General features: G+C 51.2%; 1 protein-coding gene across 2 annotated transcripts; it reads left to right on the top strand.

Moving 5' to 3' along the window:
* Positions 1 to 722: 722 nt before the first annotated feature.
* On the top strand, positions 723 to 22408 carry PAK6 (p21 (RAC1) activated kinase 6). 2 transcript variants are annotated; one of them, XR_005648887.1, is made up of 9 exons: positions 723 to 842; positions 11830 to 12038; positions 12917 to 13570; positions 18102 to 18599; positions 18685 to 18818; positions 19180 to 19306; positions 19417 to 19542; positions 19956 to 20140; positions 21530 to 21655. XR_005648887.1 is itself a non-coding variant. In XM_039843911.1 (9 exons), exons 2-9 carry the CDS (start codon positions 11835 to 11837, stop codon positions 21695 to 21697), a joined length of 2046 nt encoding a protein of 681 aa, XP_039699845.1. In that variant the 5' UTR covers positions 723 to 842; positions 11830 to 11834; the 3' UTR covers positions 21698 to 22408. The 2 variants fall into 2 exon arrangements, 1 of the variants encoding a protein (XP_039699845.1); XM_039843911.1 differs by having other exon boundaries at positions 20006 to 20140; positions 21530 to 22408.
* Positions 22409 to 23077: the final 669 nt, after the last annotated feature.

The raw sequence follows: 23077 nt of genomic DNA, 5'->3' as shown, positions 1-23077 counted from the left end.
GGCCGCGGCCCTTGCGTCCCTTGGAGACTTTTCCCGGGCTCTGTATTCTCCGTGTCCTACCTGAGGCCACACCCTGAAATCAAACTCGTGGCCAGGTGAAGCCGGCGCTGCACAAACATGCAAGCGCAGCCTCTCCTCGCCATTCCCGGCGCCCAGGTCCCTCCTGCGGAGGGCGGGCCCGGTTCCCGCGGCCTTTCCGAGCGCTCCCGGGGCTTCCTGCTCGCAGGTGGGTGCCCTGGCCACCCCTGAAGGTTGGCTAACCTCCCCGGGCTGAGGCCTAGACGAGAGGACTGGCCTCCCCTCATTCGGGTTTTCCTTCCCCGAAGTTCGGGGCCGCGGGCGCGGGCGCGGGGCGGAGGGGCCTGAGCACAGGGACAGAGAGCTCGGGCGCTGCGACCGGGACCTACCTGTGCGTGTGCACCCGGCGCTTGTGCAGGGGCTGGCTGAGGGACTCCCGCCCCACTTGGGTCTGTGAGGTGGGCCCCGTGGCCGCTTTGAGTCGGAGCACGGTGGGGAGAAGGGCCGGAAGCACTGTGCCCACTGCCCCCTCCTCCCCGCGCGCCACGCAGGGGAACCTTCCATCTCCCCCTGCACCTGGAAAGGCTGCTAAGTCAGGTGGCTGTAGGCGTGGAGCTGTTCCAAATACTCTGGATTCGGGCCATTTGCCAAATCCCCGGGGGCACTTACCACCTTTGTGACAATGACTTTCCGATGTGTTTCCACCCAGGCCTCTGAGGACTCGCAGGAAGGTCTTTAGTCTTCCCTCTCCTGGTGCTTGAGAGCTCTGCCCACTGAAGGGTGAGGAGTCAGGTGGAAGAGGAGGCGAGGAAGGCATTCCAGAGGTGAGTGAGGGACCTCCAGACCTGGAGGGGTGGTCTGTCTAGGAGCCTTCTGGAAACCAGCTTGAGGCACAGGCTGGAAGGGACACTGGGCAGGCAGGTGGCCCTCCTGGGCTGGCCCATTCTTGGTACTGTTAGGCAGGGCAGTGGTCTCTTCTAGGTGCCATGTCTCAGTCCTTAGTGGATATGCATTATTACTTCCACCACCTCAGCCCACAGCAGGCGGCAGGGCTTCTAATGCCCCACTATGTGCCTTGGCCCAGACTCTGCTCGTCATCAGGTCTGATGCCTGTCTGGAACAAGGCAGAGTTACCAAAGCTGTGCACTGAATTCTTGCTTGGGAAAGAGGCTCCCAAACAGGAAGGACAGTAGCAGGCAGAGATGCTGATCAGCACATCCCAACCCGCCAACTCATTCCCCAGATCTCCAACCTGCTAAAATCCCTCCAGCTTTTCTGGTACCCAGTACACAGCATCCAACCTGGAATATAGATGCTGCTCGAAACACTCAGGGCAAGACACGAAGAGTTCCCAGGGTGTAGGCTGTGTTCTCTGTATCTTGACTCATTCTGATGTTCTTTAGGTTCTTCCGACTTGTTTTTCTAGATGAGAGAAGAGAGGGGGCTCCTGTCTGTCTGTGGTCAGGTCTTTTGTGGCTGGTGCAGCATATATTGCAATACTGTAAGTTCTCCGCAGGCCATATTTAGGATAGAGGCTGAGAATACATTTGAAACCAGAAAGAGCTGAGTTCAAATTCTGACTTTGCCTTTGATAACTTAGGCAAACTTTAATGTCCTAGTCTATAAAATGAGGAGGAGGATCATGCTTTCCTCATAGGATAGTCGTGAAGAGTCACAGTGATAAATGAGAAATTAAACAGGGCAGCAGTGAGCCACCTCCCTCTTGCCTCCACTTTTAGTATTGGAAAAGGTGAAGCTACCTGAGCCCTCCTCTCTTGGAGGACTTTGAGAAGTCTGGCTATGTGGCAGGAGATTGTGGAGATTGCTAGAGTAAAGCAATGGGAATGCAGTAAAGGCAGAGCAGGTCCATGGCGAGCAGGTAGTGAGATGGCCCAGGGAAGAGGCCATTTCTAGCAGGGAATCCGGCTTTGGAGGCAAAAACCAAAGCATGCTCTATATACTTCATACGTGGTCACATGCTCATGGGTGATCCTGGACACAAGTGTTGTGTGACATAGAGGTAGCCTCTTCCTTGAAGCTTCCAGCCCTATCTCTAAGTAGCTGTATGATCTGGGAAAGTTATTTAACTTCTCTGGGCATGATAGAAGAGCTCGGAGCCAAAGCAATCTGTGTTTGAGTCCTGACTCCGCACTTACCATCTCAGACAATTACTTCTCTCAAAGCCTCAGTTTCTTCACCTATAAAATAGAGCTCATAACATCTACCATATAGAGTTGTGATCATTTAATGCACTAATAAAAAGTACCCAGCACAGTGCCTGACATGTGCTAGGTACTTTATACGTGTATATGTGTATATTCCCTTTCTTGTCTCCTCATTCCTCTCTCAAGCTGCCTGCAGTCTTTAAATGCACCCAGTAAAGCGGGTTTGGCCCAAGTCACAGCAGTATTGTGAGCACAAAGTGAGGAGGCAAACAAAATAGGTATAGAAAGTTAAAGGCTGTAAAAAACTCATAATCTGTGTGTGTGTGTGTGTGTGTGTGTGTGTGTGTGTGCGCGTGCACACATGCACACATGTGATTGGGGACCTAATCTTGTGAATAGAGGACCCTATAGGTTCTTTCTGGTTAGGCACTGAGGACTGTCTGATGGGGACTCGGGCCTCTGCATGCAGAGTCTGTTGAAAATCTGGGCTGGTGAAGAGGTGCCTGGCCCGTAGCCCTCCCAGGAAGGCCATTCTTCTCTCTCCCCTTGGAGATAATCCTGTGCCCAGGACAGCCCAGTGCTGTGGACCAGGGAAGAGGTTAGGATTCTAAGTACAATGAACAGGGATCAAAGGACTGGCCTGGCTTGAGCCTCTGCTGGACCTCAGCACTGAGTGTACAGGCTGGGCAGAGAGGCGGGCCTGAGTCAATATTGACTTTCTCTGGCTGGCCAGCCTGGCTCTTTGGCCTCTCATTCAACTGGAGTGTTGACACAAGTGATTGAATGAGCTTTATTATCATATTCCTTTCAACAACGGCCCCATTATCTCTCCCCTAGAGATTCACTGAGACCTGTACTGTGGGAGTGATGACAAGGTTGGGAAGCCCAAATGTGTTAGCTTATTATGTGCATAGTACCCTCTGCCCTGCACACTCAGCTTCTCTCTAGGCCACTCCGGTAGGATAGCAAAACCTCAGAGGACTGCTCAGCATCCTGAGGACACTCTACACTTTAGCACAGTGGCCCCGGGTAGAACTTACAGAGTCCTCAGGCAATGGTAGTGAAGGCCACAGCCTGAGTCTAGGACCCACCCACACTGCAAGTGATAACTGGGCAGAAAAGCAAATGAAATTCTCTTCAGGCCCTTCCTCCGGCGTATTTTGAGGGGCCAGGAAAGGTTTCTGGGGTGCCACCTCTCCTGACTATCATCTGAAGAGGGGCAGATGGCAGGCCTGAACCCCCTGGAGGAGGCTGAGAGAGGACAGTCAGGGGGCGTGTCTAGCAACATCTATCTGGAAAGCAAGCTAAACTACTTGAGAGCGAGGATTTTATTTTGTTCACCATGGTTCTCAGAGTCTAGAGCAGAGTAGATGCACAATAAATACTTTTGAATAAATGAATGAATAATATAATCATATTTATATTTAATTAAACAAACTCCAGAAAGCAAAGTTTGAAAAAAATCTTTGTGGCTGAAGAGAATACTCTGATGGGAGGCTAACTTCTGTTCCCGCTATTCTCAACCATGGACAAGAGGCACACAGCTCTCCAGGAAGGGTGTGTAGGATACCAGTTCTCAAGGGGAGATGAAGAGGTCAGGTAGCCTTGCTACAGATGTCTAGGTGGGAAGGCTAAGCTCTGGAGGTGATAGGGTCCTCAGTGGGCCACTCTGTGTCTGATGGTGGCAGTAGTAAGGGTGCCTATCGAAGTGCTGTAGAACTCGGGAGCATACCTCTACCTCATTGTCGTGATTCTAGGATATTTCCTTCCTCAAAGTAGCTTGAGTGGGCCTGAGAATGATACAGTGTGGGTGGTAGAAGGTGACAGCTGACTGAAGCCACATTCACATCAGAGTCTGGGTCAGATAGACATGGCTCTGCCCCTTCTTTGCTGCATGACTTGATTTCCTCGTCTGCATAATGGGACAATAACGATCTTACCTCACAGGCTCGGGGTGAGGAGATCTCATAAGTAGAAATGCTCAGCTCACAGCCTCATGCTTACATTATGCACTCCCTGAGCAATGGTTACTAAAAACACCCGAAATGGACCCTTGAGTTAGAACAAATGCTATTTCTCTCCTCACTATACCTGGAGAAGCTGGCAGAGGTTAAGGAGTCCAGTCCCTTGTCACCATCTGAAATGCTGAGGCCTAGAAAGGAGGAGAGTAAGCCAAAGTCACAAGCCAGAACCTTGGAACCTGGCACCCTGGGGCCATACTGAGATAGAACTCAGCTCTGATAAGCAGGTCCTGAGCCTCTAGCCAGGGAAGCCTGGGTGTACTAGCACTGGGAGCAGGGCCCAGAGTTCAGCTTCCTTCTCTCTTCCAGTCACCCGGAAATGGAGGGGAATTCCACCGGCCTCATTCCTAACAGTTAACTAACATCCCAGAACTTAACCAACCAAGCCCTGCCCACTTCAGAGTAACTACAAACTCTTTTAGACGTGTTCTCTGGGAGCCACCTTCCCCACCTGTAGCACATTCTTGTGAATCCTTTAGGTAGGCTAAGTGTCCTTTCCTTAAAAGGAATTCAATGTGTGGAAATAGCCAAAACCCATTAGAAGTCAGGATAAGGTGGACGAACACATCAGACACCACCACTTCCAGTGAAAAGCAGAGGCGACAGAACAGTTGATATTGGCTCAAGATGGGCCCCAAAGGTGATTTCCAAAGAGGACCTCTGTAAGTACTAGAACATATTTGAAACAGACAAAGTCACTCCCAAGGTTCTGCCTCAACTGGCAGCACTCATTTGAATGTGTGAGCTCTGGTCTGAGGTTTAAATGCAGACTTATTTCTCCACAGCTCTGCCTTGGGTTTGTGGGCCCCAAAAGCTCGGTGGCCTTTGCATCCCAGACCCTGGAAGATGAATATCTCCTCCTGGAGGAGAAGCAGTTTGAGAGGGTAACCCACCCACTGTGGCTCCTTTGCTTACCTCAGCTGTGACTCTAGACCAGCCAAGCCACAGCGCCCCACTCTGAGGGCCACCACCAAAACCCCATGTCGCCAGGGTACGGTAGCATCAGCCACAAAGTTCTGCCCGCCACTTCTTGCGCCAAGCCCACAGATTGCCCGAGTCCCTATTGAGGGAACCTGACCTGCTCTGAAGAGAATAAACTGTGTGTCTGTAACTTTTTTCATATATGCCAGGCCCTGATGTCACAGTTGCCAACATGAGCCCTCTGGAACATTTTACCCACTCCTTGCAGGGCAAAAGAAAACCTGGTTCTACAAAGTAAGGGTCAGCCTGCAAGTCAGGGCAGCCCCAGCTCCCTTGGCCTCTGACTCACAGATCAGCCCAGGAAAGAACCTAGCAATCTTGGTTGAGGGAGCTGGCCCTGGCCTATCCCCTTCTGCACATTCCCATGAGTTTACGCAGGCTGCTCAGCCCTGTTCCTATTCATAGAGACCCCAGGAAGACTCACAACAGCCAAGTGCCCTCAGAGTAGGCATAGTGGAGCGAACAGGGACTTTGCAACCAGATCTGGAGTCCAACCCCAGCTCAGTCATTTCCTGGTTCTACGACCTTGGGCAATTTATTTAACCTCTCTGAACCTCACTTGGATTTCTTTATAATAATAATTCCTTCCTCCCAGGGTTGTTGTAAGGATTAAGTGAGTTGATACTTGGAAAGGGCCTAGCACACAGTAGGTGCTCAAGAACAGTTACTTCCCTTTCTGTCTCGAATCTCCTCTGACATGACAGTCCCATCCCTCAGTGACCCCAGCCTATGGCTCCCTAAACTTTCCCGCCAGCTCTGTCTTCAGCTTTACTGGGTGTGGCAGCATTTCCTCCAGAAAGTCTCTGCCAGAAACTGACCTGCTCCCCATCTGCCAGGCTCAGGCTGGAGGAAGCAGCCTCAGCAGGAGCTGTGCCTGGGGAGCTTCCTTCTCAAACTGGTTTGGGCTAGGCTCTTCGCTCTCGACACTGGCATCCCACTGGCTGGTCCAGTCATGGGCCAGCCAGCTAAAAGTAATGTCTGCAGACATTCAGAAGAGGAAAGTTCAAAGCATTCCTCAGTCACAACAATGCATCCAAGCCTGGGAAAGAATCCTCAGCACCTCCCTGCCCTGTGTTGGGGTGAGGTGTCAGACGGGAGGTCACCCTGAGCCTGAGTGGCGCCCTGCCTCTGCCCATTTCTACTGCATGTCTCAGGTCCACATCACTTCCATCAGGCTAGGCAGAAGAAAAGGCAAGGACTGGCTCTCTGAAAATCATCTTCCTCCTTCCTCCTCAGGGATATCTTCTTTAAGGAAACCTCCTCTACTAGAAGAATTGAGTGTGGATGCAAAGAAGTGAGATTCTAGGGACAGCAACTCTAAGGGCTGGTCTGGCCTGATTTACTTTAACACTATGGCCTCAGGGGTGATGCAACAACCATCCTTCCTCAGTTCCGGGGTCTGAAGGTTAGAAACTGGGGAGGAAGATGGAGACCTAGGAATGGAAAATTGAGGGCCCCTATCTGAGCGGGCAGGTATGCTCCAAGAGTATAGGCTTCATTGCTGAAGAGATGCGGGATGTTTGTGTCTCAGGTGTTTCACACCCAGTAACTTGGAAACATTATGGGTGAATGTCTCTTAGGAACTAGTCTTCATGATCACTCTTTTTTTCTTTAAATATTGTATTTACTTTAGAAAAGTAGTCCATCATCTTTAAGGAAAATTTAGAAGAGTAGAAAGATGGGGTGGGAGGAAATCACCTGTAGCCCCACCAGTCAAACAAAACAATGAATATTTTGCTGTATTTCCTTTAGCTATTCATCACACTCATCCTGCATTTACAAATTAACCTAGGTGAAATCTTTAAAAAGAAGTCCTACTCCTAACCTGTGTGATCAAGAATTCTGCTTTGGTGTGGAAGAAAAAGAGATTCTGTAGAAAGTAACCTCACAGGGTAATATGAGCATAAATTTCCAACTGGGCAGATCATGGTGGGCAGTCACATCTCCGGCATATAACTTCTTTAATAAAAGGTTTATTGTAACTTTATAATAAACAAGCCCCATCCATTGTTTCTGTGCATCTAGGTTAACATACCTTTAAAATGCCCCCTTTTAGACTCCTCCTTTTAAAGTGTGAGAGCGCATAATCTTAACTAGTTTGTAATCCAGTCCTGCCCCTGCTTTCTCCCATCTTCATTCGGTCTTCCTTAATTTCAAATGCATAAAAGAAACTGCGAACGTGTTACTCTAGGGAGCATTTGAGATCTTGCTCCCTGACAGTTTGCTCCTCGTCAGTTTGGCCCAAACTCTAATAAAAAATAATAATTAAAAAAAAAAATCTGCTTTGAACAACAACAAAAAAAACCTGGTAGTTTAATTTGTCTCTGGCCTCAGGGCTGATGCAACAACTACCCTCCCTCAATGCGGGGGACCTTGGGCTTGAGTCTGAAGGTTAGACAAGGGTAGAAAAGGGAGACCTGCAAGTGGCAACCCAGATGTGGACAGGGTTGGGCCCCAGCAGGTGGGAACTCCAGGAGAGCCCACCAAACTTGGGCCCCACGTACTCACACCAGACCTGGGCCAGGGGATGGCCAGACATTGGGGTTCCCTTTCTCCTGTCCCCGCCTACCCCATTTAGATCCAATTAATTTTGGTGAATAATATGAATTCATTTTTCAGGATTTTTCCTTTTTTCATATGGATATCTAATTGCTTCAGCTACATTTATGGAAAAAGTCATCTGTTCCTCCACCATATTGCAGTGTCACCTTAGTCATAAATTAAGTGACCTCATATGACTGGGTCTATTTCTGGATTCTCTCTTCTGTTCCATTGGTCTAGTCATCAATCTCTGCGCCAGTTCCACAGTATGCTAATTATTGTAGCTTTATAATAAACCTTGATATCTGGTAGTGTAATCCCCCAACTTTGTTCTTCAGGATTGTCTTGGCTATTCCTGGTTCTTTATGTTTCTCTGTATATTTTAGAATCAGTTTGTCAATTCTGACCAAAAGAAATATGCTGGGACCTTGAGAATGAAATAAATCTTTAGGTTAATTGGAAATAATTGACATCTTTACACTATTGAGTCTTCCAATTTATGAATATTCTTTACTATCTGTAATTGTTTTATACTTTTCATAGTATAAAACTTTGATTAGATCCATTCCTAAGTACTTGATATTTTTAATGGAAAATGGTAAATGATATCTGAGGGGTTTTTTTTTCCCCTGATAACACTCCTGACATCAAATGAGAGGGTTGTTTTTTTTTTTAACTTCCTGAGACCATTTCTTCAACTCAGACGCCAATAATTCAATTCAATAATTGAATGTTCAATAATTGAATGTTCAATAATTCAATTCACTGACTACCTGAAGTTAGCACAGACGCCATAGGCTCAGTCTCACAAGCTATCTCCACTTCAGATTCTAGTTGCAAGTCCCTGTTCACCTGTGTTTCTGACCAACTGGCTATAAATCAAGGATTTCCATGACTCCCTCCTCAGGTTTGGTAATTGGTTAGAATGGCTCATGGAACTCAGGAAGACACTTTACTTACTGTTACCAGTGCATTAGAAAGGATACAACTCAGGAACAGCCAGATGGAAGTGATGCATAGATGGAAGAGATGTGGCCAAGAACATGGAGATTCCATGCCATCTCCAGACACTTCTCCCTCCCAGCATCTTGATGTATTCACCAACTCAAAGTCTCCTCAAATACTGTCATTTAGGGCATGTATAGAGGCTTCATCAAATAGGCATGGTTGATTAGATCATTGGCCATTGTGATTGACTCGATCTGTGGCCCTTCTCCCCTTCCCAGTAACGGCAGGTGGGGGTGCTGAAAGTTCAAACATTCTTGCCACTCTGGGGACTCCAAGAGTTTTAGGAGCTGTGTGCCAGGAACGAGGGACAAAGATCAAACTTCTCTTTCCCACTGTACTACAGAATCTTTTTTAAAAATTCACTTTGTATTTGTGGCTGGTATGTAGAACTACAACTGACATTTTTATATTGACCTTGAATTGGAGACCTTCTAAATTCACTTATATAATCCCAATAGTTTGTATGTAGATTTTTCTGGATTTTCTATGTACACAATTATATTATCCCAGGCAGTGTTGGCTTCACCACATTTTGGAAGAATCCTGGCAGCCTTCCTATAGGTGTGGATTCCCACTAGCTAAGTGACTGACTCTGACTTCTAAATCTCTGCTTTTACCACCCCCAAAGCCTGAGCTCATTCATGGCTTCGGCCAGCTCCCGCCCTTACCACCACAACCCAGACCCTAGGACTCCACGCCACCTGTCCTTTCTCCTCAGGCCTTCTCTGCCGCCTCTGGGAAGAACTTGTTCTGGAATCATTGTTGGGGTCCTACAGAAGGAGGGTCCTAGAGTCATTCAGACAATGTGCTAAAGACGCTGTCCCCATGCATTTTCGCCACAAGAGCTGGGCCCTTGGGAGGGGCAGGGGAGTTAGGAGAGGGATCTTCTGGGGACGGGAGAGAGAAGTATTAGCCAGCTCTTCTTTAATTCTAGAGTGTGTCCCTTCACCTCCAGAGGAGTTCACAGAGGAGGGGAGCAGGATGAAACCGTCAGCTAAGCTAAGCGTGAGATAGAGGCTCTGTCTCAGAGACTGTGAGGAAAGACTGTGGGATGAAGACTCCTCTATTGCCAAAGGCTGAAAGGGAGGAGGTCGAGTTTTATCAAACCATCAAAAATCTACATAGTGGAGAGGTTTCGAGGGCCTGAGGTCCCAGAAGTCAGGCCTGGTCCCTTGACAAGTGAATCTGAGAGGTCAGAGTTCAGCATCACTCCCAGACAAGTATCTGCTCATATTCGCACAACAGTAGGGCCCTGAGCTTAGAAACAGGGATACAGAGAGGTAACACAGCAAGAAAAACAGCCCCCATTTACTGGAAATCTCACTTAATACTCTTCAAACCCTGTGAAATACCTTTTATCAACCCCATTTTATGTAGATAAAGGATACCGAGGCTCAAACTGTTTAAGTAACTTGCTCAAAGTCTCCCCAAATAAGTAGGAGACTCCCTACAACTCACCTGCAACTCAACAGGCATATGTCATTCCAAAGTGCTTGGTCCTTGGTGGTCCTGCACAGGGGCTTTGCCTATAGGGACTGTTTGGTGGACTCCTAAACCTTCAGGTCCCAAAAAGCAGCTGACAATCCAAAATGTATGAAATGGATTCAAACCGATTCATGCTTGGTTCATTCTAGTGGGGAAGCTGTGGCTCTTTGAGCCCGCGGCCTTTCTGGGTGGATACCAGCTGCCTCCCAGATGTGACCTACTCCAGAACTTGCTAAAGTGACCAGGAAAATGCCATTTCCAGAGCAGGAGTCAAAAGAACACCCCAGTATCCAAAGATATCGCAGATCTATGCATAGATGAATTATGCAAGCATTCAAGAAACAAACATGTTTGTTTCTTGAAACCTAGAAGTGACCATTCCAGGTGGCATAGGAACCCATTGTGTGTCGTTTACCATAATAAAGAAAAATTAAACAACAACAACAACAACAACAACCTATTGAGCTGCTTTGAGCCACTTCAGACGCAAAAGCATTCAAGTGGGCACCAGCCACCCTGACTTCCATCCCACGTGGTTCCAGCCAGGTACTCCCTAAAGGCGAGGCTAGAGCAACACTTGAGAAGAATTACTTTACCTCCTGGGTTTCCAGTCTCCCTCTCTCAAATCCACACACCACAGTCACTCTGAGATGTTGAGGGAGCTCACCTGGGCCTTAGGCAAACCTCACATCAGCAAGGATGGGGAGGGAGGTTTGACTGCAAGTGATGTTTTGTACAGGGTTCTGAGACCTGAGAGAAAGGAGCCCAAGGGAATGGGAGCTCTCTCTTCCCTGAAGAGCTGTAGCCCTGAGAGAGCTGTCCCTCAGGGCTTTCCAGAATTAGGGCTGAGCACCTGGTGACCATGAGGGCCCTCTTGGGGTTCCTGGTTCTATGATAAATGGTCCCAGACTGGGTAACATGTCTGTGACTCGGTGGGTTGGCTTTTTATGAATGTTTTCTATCATATTAACAGATTTTCTGTTGTTGACCCATCCTGGGACAAACCCGAGTTGATTGTGATAAAACAAACAAACAAACAAAAAAAAACAAGTAAAAACTTTAACGTACTATTAGATTCAACGTGCTAGTTTTATTTAGGATTTTCACATTTATGTTCAAAAGTGAGACTGGTTCAAATTTCCCTTTTCTTGTACTATTATCTGGTTAGAGAATCAAGGTCATACTTTCTTCATAAAATGCGTTTGCTGTCTCTCCTCCCTCTTTCCTCCATTTTTAATTCTTTGAGAGTGGAATGATATTTGTAATGGGCTTTGGATCTTATAAGTACACATCCCCCAGAGTCTGCCTGTTCAGCAGGGGACTTGGTACAGACAAGAAGACACATACCTCTATTCCTTGTTTATAGTCCGTGTTGGCTTATATATGGTGCTTTTGTTGTTTCTGGGATTTCTCTGCTGGGAGCTAGGCATTTCCCTGAGGAAGTAGGCATGAGAGGTGAAGGGAAATCCTGGGCTCAGGACAGGAGAGCTGTGCTGAGGGGAGGGAGCCCAGAGCCTGATGCCCCTGCACCCACCACAGCCACCTGTGCTGCCTGGGCCAGGCTCCTGCAAAGCCCCCAGCTGGAGCTCAGCCTGACCCTCCCCATGCAGGCACCATGTTCCGTAAGAAAAAGAAGAAACGCCCCGAGATCTCGGCCCCACAGAACTTCCAGCACCGTGTGCACACCTCCTTTGACCCTAAAGAAGGCAAGTTCGTGGGCCTCCCCCCACAATGGCAGAACATCCTGGACACACTTCGGCGGCCCAAGCCTGTGGTGGACCCTTCACGCATCACACGGGTGCAGCTCCAGCCCATGAAGGTAAGGTGGGCAGCGGGAATGGCATGGCCAAGTTCAGCCTCTTGCACTTCTTGGTGCCTGGCCAAACCACAAAGGCGCCTGGAGGAACCACCTAATCACCAGCTATCAATTAGCTGCTGTTTTCGCTCCCTGCTAATCAGCCTCTCATTTCTCCCTGGGTGACCCAGGGAGGAGGAGCCTGGGGAGTCCCTCTCTGCAGCACTGTAGGGTTGCCAGATTTAGCAAATAAAAATACAGGATGCCCAATAACATTTGAATTGCAGATAGCGACAAATAATCTTTTAGTATTAAGTGTGCCCATGCAACTTTTGGACCTGCAGCCACTGTATGCCCGCAGGGTTTAGTTGTATGGGTTGAGAAGGGTGGGTCCAACGACCTGGTAGGGGAGGAGGTCAGGGCCCTGTGAGGGACTGGAGGCCACAAAAGCAGTGCGTTTGGAGGAGAGCCCTGGACTGGTCCCTGCCTCCTCAGAGAGCTCTATGCATCTCCCAGAAGGCCACAGACAGAGCTGAAGAATGGCAGCGGGCCCCAGGTGGGGTCTGGAGGCCCCCTCCCGCACCCCCCATTTCTCCAAACTCAGCTGCCCACACCATTTCGCATGCTGGATTATTACCCCGTGGTTACTCACCTGTGTGCCTGGCTGGGCTTCAAGCCTCATGAAAATGGGCCTTTTCCCTGTATTCCCACACCAGCACAGGCCTGACCTGCCATGGGCCCTGGTAAATGACCGAAAAATTAAGGAATGGATAGATAACACTACAAGCAAGGTCCTTATGTGTTCCTCCCTAAGGCACCCCTGGGAAGGCCCTCTGACCTGGTCCCACGCCACCCCTCCATGAACCGGCCACTCATTCATGCTCTTTTCCCCTCCCCTGCAGACAGTGGTGAGGGGCAGCTCTGTGCCCATAGATGGCTACATCTCGGGGCTGCTCAACGACATCCAGAAGTTGTCCGTCATCAGCTCCAACACCTTGCGTGGCCGAAGCCCCACCAGCCGGCGACGGGCACAGTCGCTGGGGCTGCTGGGGGAAGAGCACTGGGCTGCAGACCCGGACATGTACCTGCAGAGCCCCCAGTCTGAGCACACTGACCCCCAAGGCCTCTACCTCAGCTGCAACGGGGGCGCACCAGGAGGCCACAGGCAGATGCCATGGCCGGAGCCACATAGCCCACGGATCCTGCCCAATGGGCTGGCCACCAAGGCACAGTCCCTGGGCCCTGCAGAGTTCCAGGGTGCCACACAGCGCTGCCTGAAGCTGGGCACCTGCCTGCAGAGCTCCCCGCCCAGCACCTCGCCCCCCGCAGCCACTGGAAGGCGTGGGACCAAGGCAGCTAGGCATGGATCTGAGGAGGCCCGGCCACAGTCCTGCCTGGTGGGCTCAGCTGCAGGCAAGCCAAGCGGGGAAGGCAGCCCCAGCCCTAAGACCCAGGAGAGCAGCCTTAAGCGCAGGCTGTTCCGAAGCATGTTCCTGTCTACCCCTGCCACGGCCCCTCCAAGCAGCAGCAAGCAGGGCCCTCCACCACAGAGCAAGGTAGGTCAGGGGAATACCCCCGGGGGCACTCTCAGAAGGGCAGGAAGCGGGCCTGGCAGGTGTCCGCTGAGGAGTGCTTGTCAGGGACACAGGCCCTGCCTGGGCTTCCCCACTTAAAGGGTCAGGGTGGGAACAGCATGAGAGAACAAAATAATCAAGAAACCAGCTCAGCCTCAGCTGAGGATTCTACTATGAACCAACTGAGCCCTTGCGCTCCAAAAGTTTAGCATGTGTCAGAGGTTGCAAGCCAGGTCATTTTCTGGGGGGCCTCTGAGAGGCTTATTCTAAACTCACCTGCCCTCTGGGATGTGTCTGGGTGAACCACACCGGTCGGCAGACACCCCTCTGAAAAAGGAGCATCTTTAAACACAAGCCCAGACCTTCCTCTGTCCCTGGTGCCCAGCAACCCTCGCCCAGACCCCAACAGAGATAGGTGCTCCAGCCCTGAGCGGGACAGGGGCTTTCCCTGCTTTCCTCTTCCCAGACCTTTCTGCCTCCACCCCTCGCTTGCCCCAGTGCTCTCCTGAGGTCGTGCAGAGGCTTCCTGGGCTGCTTCTCCCTGAGGCATTCAGCAACGTTCCCTCTTCTAATGAGGATTCTTTTCTGCCCCGCTGCCTGCCTTCCCTTTTTTTTAGTGATGATTGTTTTGTTTAACATTTCTGTAATGATTTAGTCTCGAGTTTGTGTGTCATATGGAAAGCTAGAGGATTGCATTTGCCTGGGTCCGGAAGCAGCAAGAGAGCTGACTCTTGGCCTGTGGGACAGTCTCAAATGCATATATTTTTCTTATAAAAAAGGAAACAGTGAAGGGAGCCCCTAATGGTGACGTGTCTTGGCAGTCAGAGAATGATTTTGCTTCTTCCATGCCCTATGACATCCTGTCCGTAGTGATAATAACATCCTTTCCCATTTGGCAGATGAGAAGACTGACCCAGAGAGGGTGACAGAGCCCCCAGGTGTCTTAAATGAGTCAGAGAAGGAAGGCATGAGAGCGCCTCTCAGCTCTCGTCTCTTACTCAAGAAGGCTTTGCTATCTTGGCAGCCACTTTTCTCTAGCTCCTTCCTGAGGTACAGGCAGAAATGAGCTTAGGTGGGAGCACGAGGCCTATAAGTCAGACCTAAGAAATAACTGCTGACAGTGGCTCTAGTGATGGAGCCTCCCCTCCCCGGAAGAGGACAAGCCTGGATCCTCCTGTCAGTGGTGGCTCAAGTCTGGTCCAGTCTGAACCTGGGTGGGGAGTTTGAGGAGCAGCCTAGACCCTTAATCTTTCCCAGTTACTGCCAGCCTGAGGCACCGAGGGAAGGAGCTGGGTTTTGGCACTCCAGCCCCACACTAGGACAAGGACAGTGGGCTTAGATCCCCCATGGGATGGGGATCTGGGAGACAGATGAGATGTGGCTTGATGTATCTATCCATGTGAGGAACGTGTCTGTGAGCTGAGGTGTTTCTGGAAGGCTGTGCCCCTGAGGGGACATCCTCCCGGAAAACCAAGGTGGAAGCAGCGCAGAACTCACTGTCAGGGAAGTGAGAACAAGAACTGATCACTCTCTGCCTCTTGGGAGTTCTGTGGGGGTACTTCAGGGATTGGGAGAAAGAACGCGTCAGTGCTGGGCTGGGCACGGACGTGAAGGTTTCTAGGCTCCTGCCAGCACTCCACAGCAGGGCATAGGCCATCCACCCAGCCTCGGTTGGCCTGTCCATGCTGCACACTTTACTGATTATCTACCAAGGGCCTCTGCTGCTGTGTGTACAGGGCAAGGCCCTGCTCCTGTGGGGGCAGGTAGGGGCAGATGGTGGTCGCCTTGGGCTTAGAGACACCACAGTTCCAAATTCAGGGGAGTGCTTTCCTTCTCAGCACTTTGGGCATATGTTTCTTGATAAATACTCTAAGCCAGGCCTCTAAAGGCAAGGCTGAGCTGCTCTGGACCAGGGCTTCTCAACCCTGCACTGTTGACATTTGGATCCTTTGTTGTAGGGGCTGTCCTGTGCATTGTAGGATATTTAGTAGCATCTCTGGCCTCTATCCACTAGATGCTAGTAGCACACCACTGGAATATCTGAATCCGTCCAGATATTACCAAATGTCCTTTGGAAGGCAGAGTCACCCCCAGTTGCGAACCACAGCTTTAGGCAAATTACAACACAGATGGGAAGCATCCAGCTTGTTCCTCCTCCCTCCCAGGAACTCCCAGATCAAACCAGCAGCTAGCCCTCTGCACCTCAGTACATCCCAGGGGCTAACTGTGGACACTCACAGCAGCTCCCAAGCAGCAGTCGTGCACTGATGCCCTGGGAGGTCAGGTTGCCAATGGCCTAGTGTGCCAGACGTGGATACAGGAGGGTCTGTGGCCCTAGGGCTCTTGTACTCAGTCCCGGAAGCTTGGCCTGTGGTCACTCACATTGGCTATAAGGCAAAAGAAGATCTCAGGTGGGGGCAGGGAGGCCAGCGAGGTAAGAGGGTTACATGTTTGGGGAATTTAGAAATGGTTCCACTTAGAAGTAGAAGGGCCAAGTCAGAAGATCTCAAAAATCAACAAACACTGGTTAAGTCCCTACTGTCTACCATGTACTTTATTATATGCCAAGGCTACGTGACACCAATAGGACTATAGCATAGGGGTCAGGGTTCAAGCTGACCAGGGTTGAAGTTTGGCCTTGCCCTTTACAACTTACTGACTTTGGGAAAGTTATTTGACCTCTCTGAGCCTGTTTTCTCATCCACAGATGTGATAACAATAGTTCCCATGGGATAAATAAAATAACCCACAGGGTTATGAGATAATGCATTCAAGGCCCTTGTCAAAGTGGTAAGCCCTCAATAAATGGCTTTATTATTATCATTTTTAATATTATGACATGGCCTCTGCCTTTGAGGAACTTAGGGTACAAGTGCCCCAAGTCCATAGCTGGAGAGCCTGGCTCTGCCAGCCATGGCCCAGGAAGGGAAATGAGGCATCATTATAACTCAGCGTATGACTCTTCTAGTGGCTTCCTGCCCAAGAAGAGGTCTCAGTCACACAAGTAACTCCAGAATTAATTCAGAGCCCATAACAATTCATTAATTCCACCTTTTGTTTCCCCTTTTCCTTTCTTGGTGTGGTTTAGCAAGTTTCATCTGGTCCTTTTCTGTGGTTACATTAAGTAAAAGCTTCCTCCTTGTGGAGGTAGGCAGCAGGGCCAGTGAAGGGACACCTGGGACCCACACCTGCTGAGGTAAAGACCAAGACTGGCCCCAGCCTCCCATGCCCTGTGTCCCAGGCCACGACAGTGCTGTGCTCTCAACTCTGCTGGCAGGGGTGCCTGTGCACATGTGTGACCCTAGGCAAGGCCAGGGACTGCGATGGGGGTGGGAGCCCTAAAGCCTGGGCAGGGGCTGCTGAAGAGATTGGAAAGACTCTGGCTGACCCTGGTGGGCCTGAGGCCCAGACTTGGGGTCCCCAAGCCTTCAGCCCAGCCCAAGCTGACTGTTTAAGGAGATTTGCTGGAAGTCCATTCAGCTCTGGGAATCAGGACCAGGAGCCAGTGGGCCCCTAGACAACCACTTTGTGGTGGGTTTTGAGAAGTTCTGAGAAGGCCTCCCAGCAGCCCCTGAAGTGTCCCCTGTCAGGTTATGTAGGACCCTTCCCAGGTGCCTCTTTTAAAAACACATAATCCTGGGCGGAGTCATGTTGCACATCACCAGCTGCTTGGGGAGAACCCCAAGGATGGGATCATTTCCTGGCAGGGCTGGCCATAGGGCTTGGGCTCAGAAAGGCAAGGAGCCTCGAAGGCTTCCAGGGCGGGACCTTCCAGGGCTGGACCTCCCTGGGGGCCCAGTCTGCCACCCAGCTCCACCTTCCCTCCCTCCCCTTAAGGACAGGCCCTGCCTTCCCTTCCTTGTGGGGGTCGTCAGTCAGGAGTTTCATGCTTGGGAGCAAGCAGAGATTTTCCTATGGGGAACCCTTAGAAAACCTCCCCAGGATCCATGGCCCCAACACTTGGTTTGACTGGACCCACCCTTCTGACCTCAGATCTCTCTGGCACCAGAGCCTCAGCTCAAGGGGAACCTCAGAACCCCAGGATGGAAACATGCCTCTGTGGACCCCCTTCCATCTGCATAGGCCCTTGGGTAGGGGAGCCATGGGGGCAAGTGCCCCTGACCCAGATTCCCCAAGCAGCCCCGCAGCAAAGGGAGGGCTGCGTCCCGGTGGCCTCTCTGGGGTCTGGCTGTCAATTACCCACGAAGAAATACCCAACACAAGGACACCCCAGGGACTCTGCTTTCTCTGTCTTCCCAGGAGCAGGCAGAGTGGATGTAGAGAGCTTTCATTTGGTCTGCTCTCCTGGGAACAGTGGGGGCTGATTTCCTAAGCAGGACAATGATTTGGCTTCAGTTCCATTTGAAAATCTTTGCTCATGGTACCTCCCCAGTTTGGTCTGATGCCCTGACCTGCCCGTGTCCAAAGGTCATGGCAGCCACCCCCTGCCTCTGGGCAGGCTGCTCCAAACACTCCCACAGCCAAACCCCCTTCTGTTTTTTTCTCTGTGCAGCCCAACTCCTCATTCCAACCACCACAGAAAGACTCCCCTCCAAGTCTGGTGGCCAAGGCACAGTCCTTGCCCTCAGCCCAGCCCATGGGCACCTTCAGCCCTCTGACCACCTTGGATACCAGCAGCCCCCAGAAGTCCCTCCGCACAGCCCCAGCCACTGGCCCTCCTCCAGGCCGGTCTTCCCCGGCGGGCTCTCCCCGCACCCGGCACGCCCAGATCAGTACCAGCAACCTGTACCTGCCCCAGGACCCTGCAGTGGCCAAGGGTGCCCTAGCTGGTGAGGACACAGGCGTCGTGACGCATGAGCAGTTCAAGGCTGCACTCAGGATGGTGGTGGACCAGGGTGACCCCCGGCTGCTGCTGGACAGCTACGTGAAGATTGGCGAGGGCTCCACAGGCATTGTCTGCCTGGCACGGGAGAAGCATTCTGGCCGCCAAGTGGCTGTCAAGATGATGGACCTCAGGAAGCAGCAGCGCAGGGAGCTGCTCTTTAATGAGGTGGGAGGAGAGGGCAGACATGGGTGGGCATTTGGGATGGGCAGCAGGGACTGCCCAGCACTCAGGCATCTCCGCCTGCCTCCAGGTGGTGATAATGCGGGACTACCAGCACCTCAACGTGGTGGAGATGTACAAGAGCTACCTGGTGGGCGAGGAGCTGTGGGTGCTTATGGAGTTCCTGCAGGGCGGGGCCCTCACGGACATCATCTCCCAAGTCAGGTAGGCAGCTGGAGCACTGGGCCCCGAGTGCTGGCTGCACCTGCCATTGCCCTGGCAAGGGTATCAGGCAGCCTCGGGCCCAGCAGACTTGGGTGGGGGGGGAGGCTATCAGATTGTCCTGAGTACGCCCTGTCTGTTTGGATTAAGAGACCCAGGGGTGTCAAGGGAGTGGGAGGCAGGTGGTTGTCAGCCTAGGCTTAGGCCCTTTCCCACCAGGGCTCTGTCCTGACTGGACTCCCCCACACATTGCCCAGAAGCCGTGGGGCCAGGTAGCAGGGTACCTACTTTCCTAGCCCATCTGCCCTGCCGCTCAGCCACAGCTAATATTCTCTTCCTCCGGTGACCCCGCCTTCCCGTCCAGGCTGAACGAGGAGCAGATCGCCACTGTGTGTGAGGCTGTGTTGCAGGCCCTGGCTTACCTGCATGCCCAGGGTGTCATCCACCGGGACATCAAGAGTGACTCCATCCTGCTGACCCTCGATGGCAGGGTAGAGCCTTTCCCACCCTGACACACCCATGCCCCCACTCCCCCTGCTCCCAGCATGGCTCCTCCTAGTTCACCATTCACTCCACTTTCTCCCTCTCACCCCAACCCCAGGTGAAACTCTCGGATTTTGGATTCTGTGCTCAGATCAGCAAAGACGTCCCTAAGAGGAAGTCCCTGGTGGGAACTCCCTACTGGATGGCTCCTGAAGTGATCTCTAGGTCTCTGTATGCAACCGAGGTAACCGTTCTCTCCATCCCCGAGTCCTCCTAGGCGAGGCTTGGGAACACATGACTCTTCCACTTTTGACCCTCTCCAGAGGCCCCCTCCCACCAAAAATAGCCCCAGTTCTCAGGTGTTCACTTAGTCTATATCCTACCCCACTGCTCACTGTCGCCTCTTAGATGGGTCTACTCTTGCCTATGACTTTATGCCACAAATTGGTCCCTAAAATGCAACTCCCCACCCCAGCTCAAGAGCAGGGTGGGATATGGCTAGGCTTCCCCACGTGTGATGGCCTTTCTCAGAGAGTGGCTGACAGCAGTGTCTCTAGTCAATGGTCACTCAGGTAGGAAGTAACAGCACAGGGTAGGTGACCAGGAAAGCCAACTTACCAAGGACAACTGAGACCAACTGCTCCCCTCCCCCTGCAGCACGCTGCTACCAAGAGGCCAGTGGAGTCAGGGGCATTCTCCTCCTGCAGGTGGATATCTGGTCTCTAGGCATCATGGTGATTGAGATGGTGGACGGGGAGCCACCCTACTTCAGCGACTCCCCAGTGCAAGCCATGAAGAGGCTCCGGGACAGCCCCCCACCCAAGCTGAAAAATTCTCACAAGGTCAGTCGGTGTACAAGGTGTGATAACACAGACCCCATTTTTCCTGAGGCTCAGAGGACCAGAGCCTGGGCTCCCAGACCCAGTTGTTCCCTTTCACAGAAGCCAGAGGGTCTGGGCTCCTGGAAAAGGCTCCTCTTTCTCCACACAAAACCTGTACCTGGGTGTGGAGCCACGTCTACATACAACTCCCAGTGTCGCTCTGACAAGTTTCCACCTGCAAGTGATTGACGAGAGCACAAGAGAAGTGAAAGCAAGACTGCCAGGAATCTGATGTTCTGGGGTGGAATCTAGAGAAGCTAACTGAGCAGGAACTTCTCCACCCCATCTGTCAGGCGAGCTACACCAAGGCACGGTGTTCTCAGTCTATCACTGTGTTTGGCTTGTCCTCCATCAATGCATATCCTGACCACATTTGAGCCGGTTTTCCCGTGTGTGTGTGTGTGTGTGTGTGTGTGTGTGTGTGTGTGTGTGTAACCTTTTCTGCCAAACCCAAACCAGCAGGCCTTACCTGTGGATACCCCCAGGTCAGCAGAGGGTTGCAAAACAGCACTGCCATCTGCTGGCAAGAGTGAGAAATGTCCCAGAGGGTTGAAGCCCAGTCCCTAAGTGGCAAAATAGTTTTGTGGCCCCAACACATGGGGATGGGAAGACAGACAGAAAACATCTTCAGAGACAATTAGTCCTTGGAGACACTGTAGACCCCAAGATTTTCATATAGGGGAGATTTTCAATTGACTAATTCCCCAGAGGATGTAGCCTTCTGTAACAGCCAAAGAGTCAGCCTCATCCTAAGATATTGGTTCAAAATGAACCAAGATAAGCACTTGACTTAGACTCTGAAGCTTACAGCAATAAAATCTTCTTATTTTCAGGTCCTACCTTGTTCTTTTGTATTTTAAAAAACACTTCTTCACCCCTGACCTCTTTTTTGTCTCCACTAAAGCCCCATGAGGCAGACAGGGCAAGCACATCTTATCATTCGCCCATTTCACAGATGAGAAAACTGAGGTCTAGAGAAAATTGCAACTTTGCCAAGATCAGGTATAGACCCAATACTGGATCACTGATACAAATCTCACGCCCCTTTACACAGACCTGCAGAGCCTGAACGCTGAGAGCTCAGAGAAGCAGGGTGTAGAATGGGCTGTATTAGAAGCTCAGCTCCCCAATGCTCAGGAACACCCCTTAGAGATGAACTGGCCACTTTCCCTGGACTGATGCTGACCTTCTTTACCTACCTACCTGATAATCCAAGGGACGAATGAGGGAGGAACCAGGAAGTAAGAAAAGAGAGAATTTAAGACTTTCAAATGATGGTGGGACCAGGCAGATGTATCACCCCAAAGTGACTACAAACTGTGGCTTCATCTCACTGCCCTGTCTCCACAGGTCTCCCCAGTGCTGCGAGACTTCTTGGAACGGATGTTGGTGCGAGACCCCCAGGAGAGAGCCACGGCCCAAGAGCTCCTGGACCATCCCTTCCTGCTGCAGACAGGGCTACCCGAGTGCCTGGTGCCCCTGATCCAGCTCTACCGCAAGCAGACCTCCACCTGCTGAGCCTATCCCTAGAGCGAGCCTGTCACCTGTGCCCACAGGCAGGGGACACTGGGCAACCAGCTCGTTGACAGGGCCTGCCTGCCTCGTTTTCTCAGTATTCTCTCCAAAGATTGAATGTGAAGCCCCACCTCTGCCCTCCTGCCCCTCAGCCCACTGGGCCAGGCCGGACCTGCCCCTCAGAATCTCTCCCCTCCAAGAGAGTCCCCAGTTGCCTTTGGGATGATGGAGACCCCTTCTTCAGAATGACCCTTTGTTATTTGCACAGGGATATTTCTAAGAAACACCGAGACCAGCACTTCTGGCCACTGTGGCCAACACAGCAGAAAAGGCTGCTGTGGTTTTTTAAAGGCAGTTGTACACTAGCATCTCAGGCCACCCAAGAGTGCAGAATGCCTGTCTTCACCAGGATACTTCCTGTTCTCAGCTCCAATTCCAAACCCTGGGGTCTCAAGAGGGCCATAGAGAAGGTTTTTATTGCCTGAATCCATCTTCTTCTTTTGTGTCTGACTTCCTGAAGGCACGGTCCCACTTGCACCTGCTTCCTGACCCACCTGCACTGATGACACGCAACACTCTCATGCACAGCCTGCTCATAGGTCATGGAAGGCCACGGGAGGAAGAGGGGCATTTTTTGAGTGAAAGAAAAATAATTGGGTTGGTGGTAAAGGTGGTGTCACTTTATAGGATGCATGCTGCAGTGTGAGTGTGTGTGTGTGTGTGTGTGTGTGTGTGTGTGTGTGTGTGCGTGTGTGTGTGTAAATGGAGGAAGGTCACCCTGACAGCCTGGCCCCTTCAGTAAGGCTTCCCCATCCTCTCTCCCACTAAGTTCTGCTCTGAAGAGACCTGCTTTCGTGGCCTGGATTCCCACCTTTTAAGTCTCATGATGCTACCTGACCAGCGAAGAGGTCTATATTGAGTCTGATGCATCCTGCGGACTGGGCAGGTCCCAAGTTTCTCCTGTATTGTGTGGTCTGAGAGTCCGAGACCATAAGGGGGAGGAAACAAACTTTGTCTTACTTGTGAGCTTCATCTCAATAACCAGGTCATCAGGGACCCTTTCTTTTCAAAATCCTGGTCTGGGGGAGGTAAACCAGCTCCTGGAGTTCCATCATGTCAAAAGAATGGGCACCCCATTTGTGCAAACCTTCTGCCCCTAGCAGCTTCCTCAGACACCTGTTTCCTTGTCCTCCTTCCTTCCCCGCCTTCAGGGCTGTTATGACACAAGGAAGCCCAGGGAAGAACTCTAGGTGTCTGGACCCCATGTAGATCATATTTTTAGATTCCTCTACTCCCTAGTGGCCTGCTTTAGGGCAAAACAAAACGGAACAAAAAACTGCAAGGACTTTTTTTTTAAGGGTCAGAGTTTTAAAAACAAAAGCA

The sequence above is a fragment of the Pteropus medius genome, unplaced genomic scaffold, assembly GCF_902729225.1.
Source record: "Pteropus medius unplaced genomic scaffold, Ma_sr-lr_union100, whole genome shotgun sequence".
Classification (NCBI taxonomy): domain Eukaryota; kingdom Metazoa; phylum Chordata; class Mammalia; order Chiroptera; family Pteropodidae; genus Pteropus; species Pteropus medius.
Note: the sequence above shows the minus strand (reverse complement) of the source record. Positions and strands in the feature narration are given on the sequence as shown.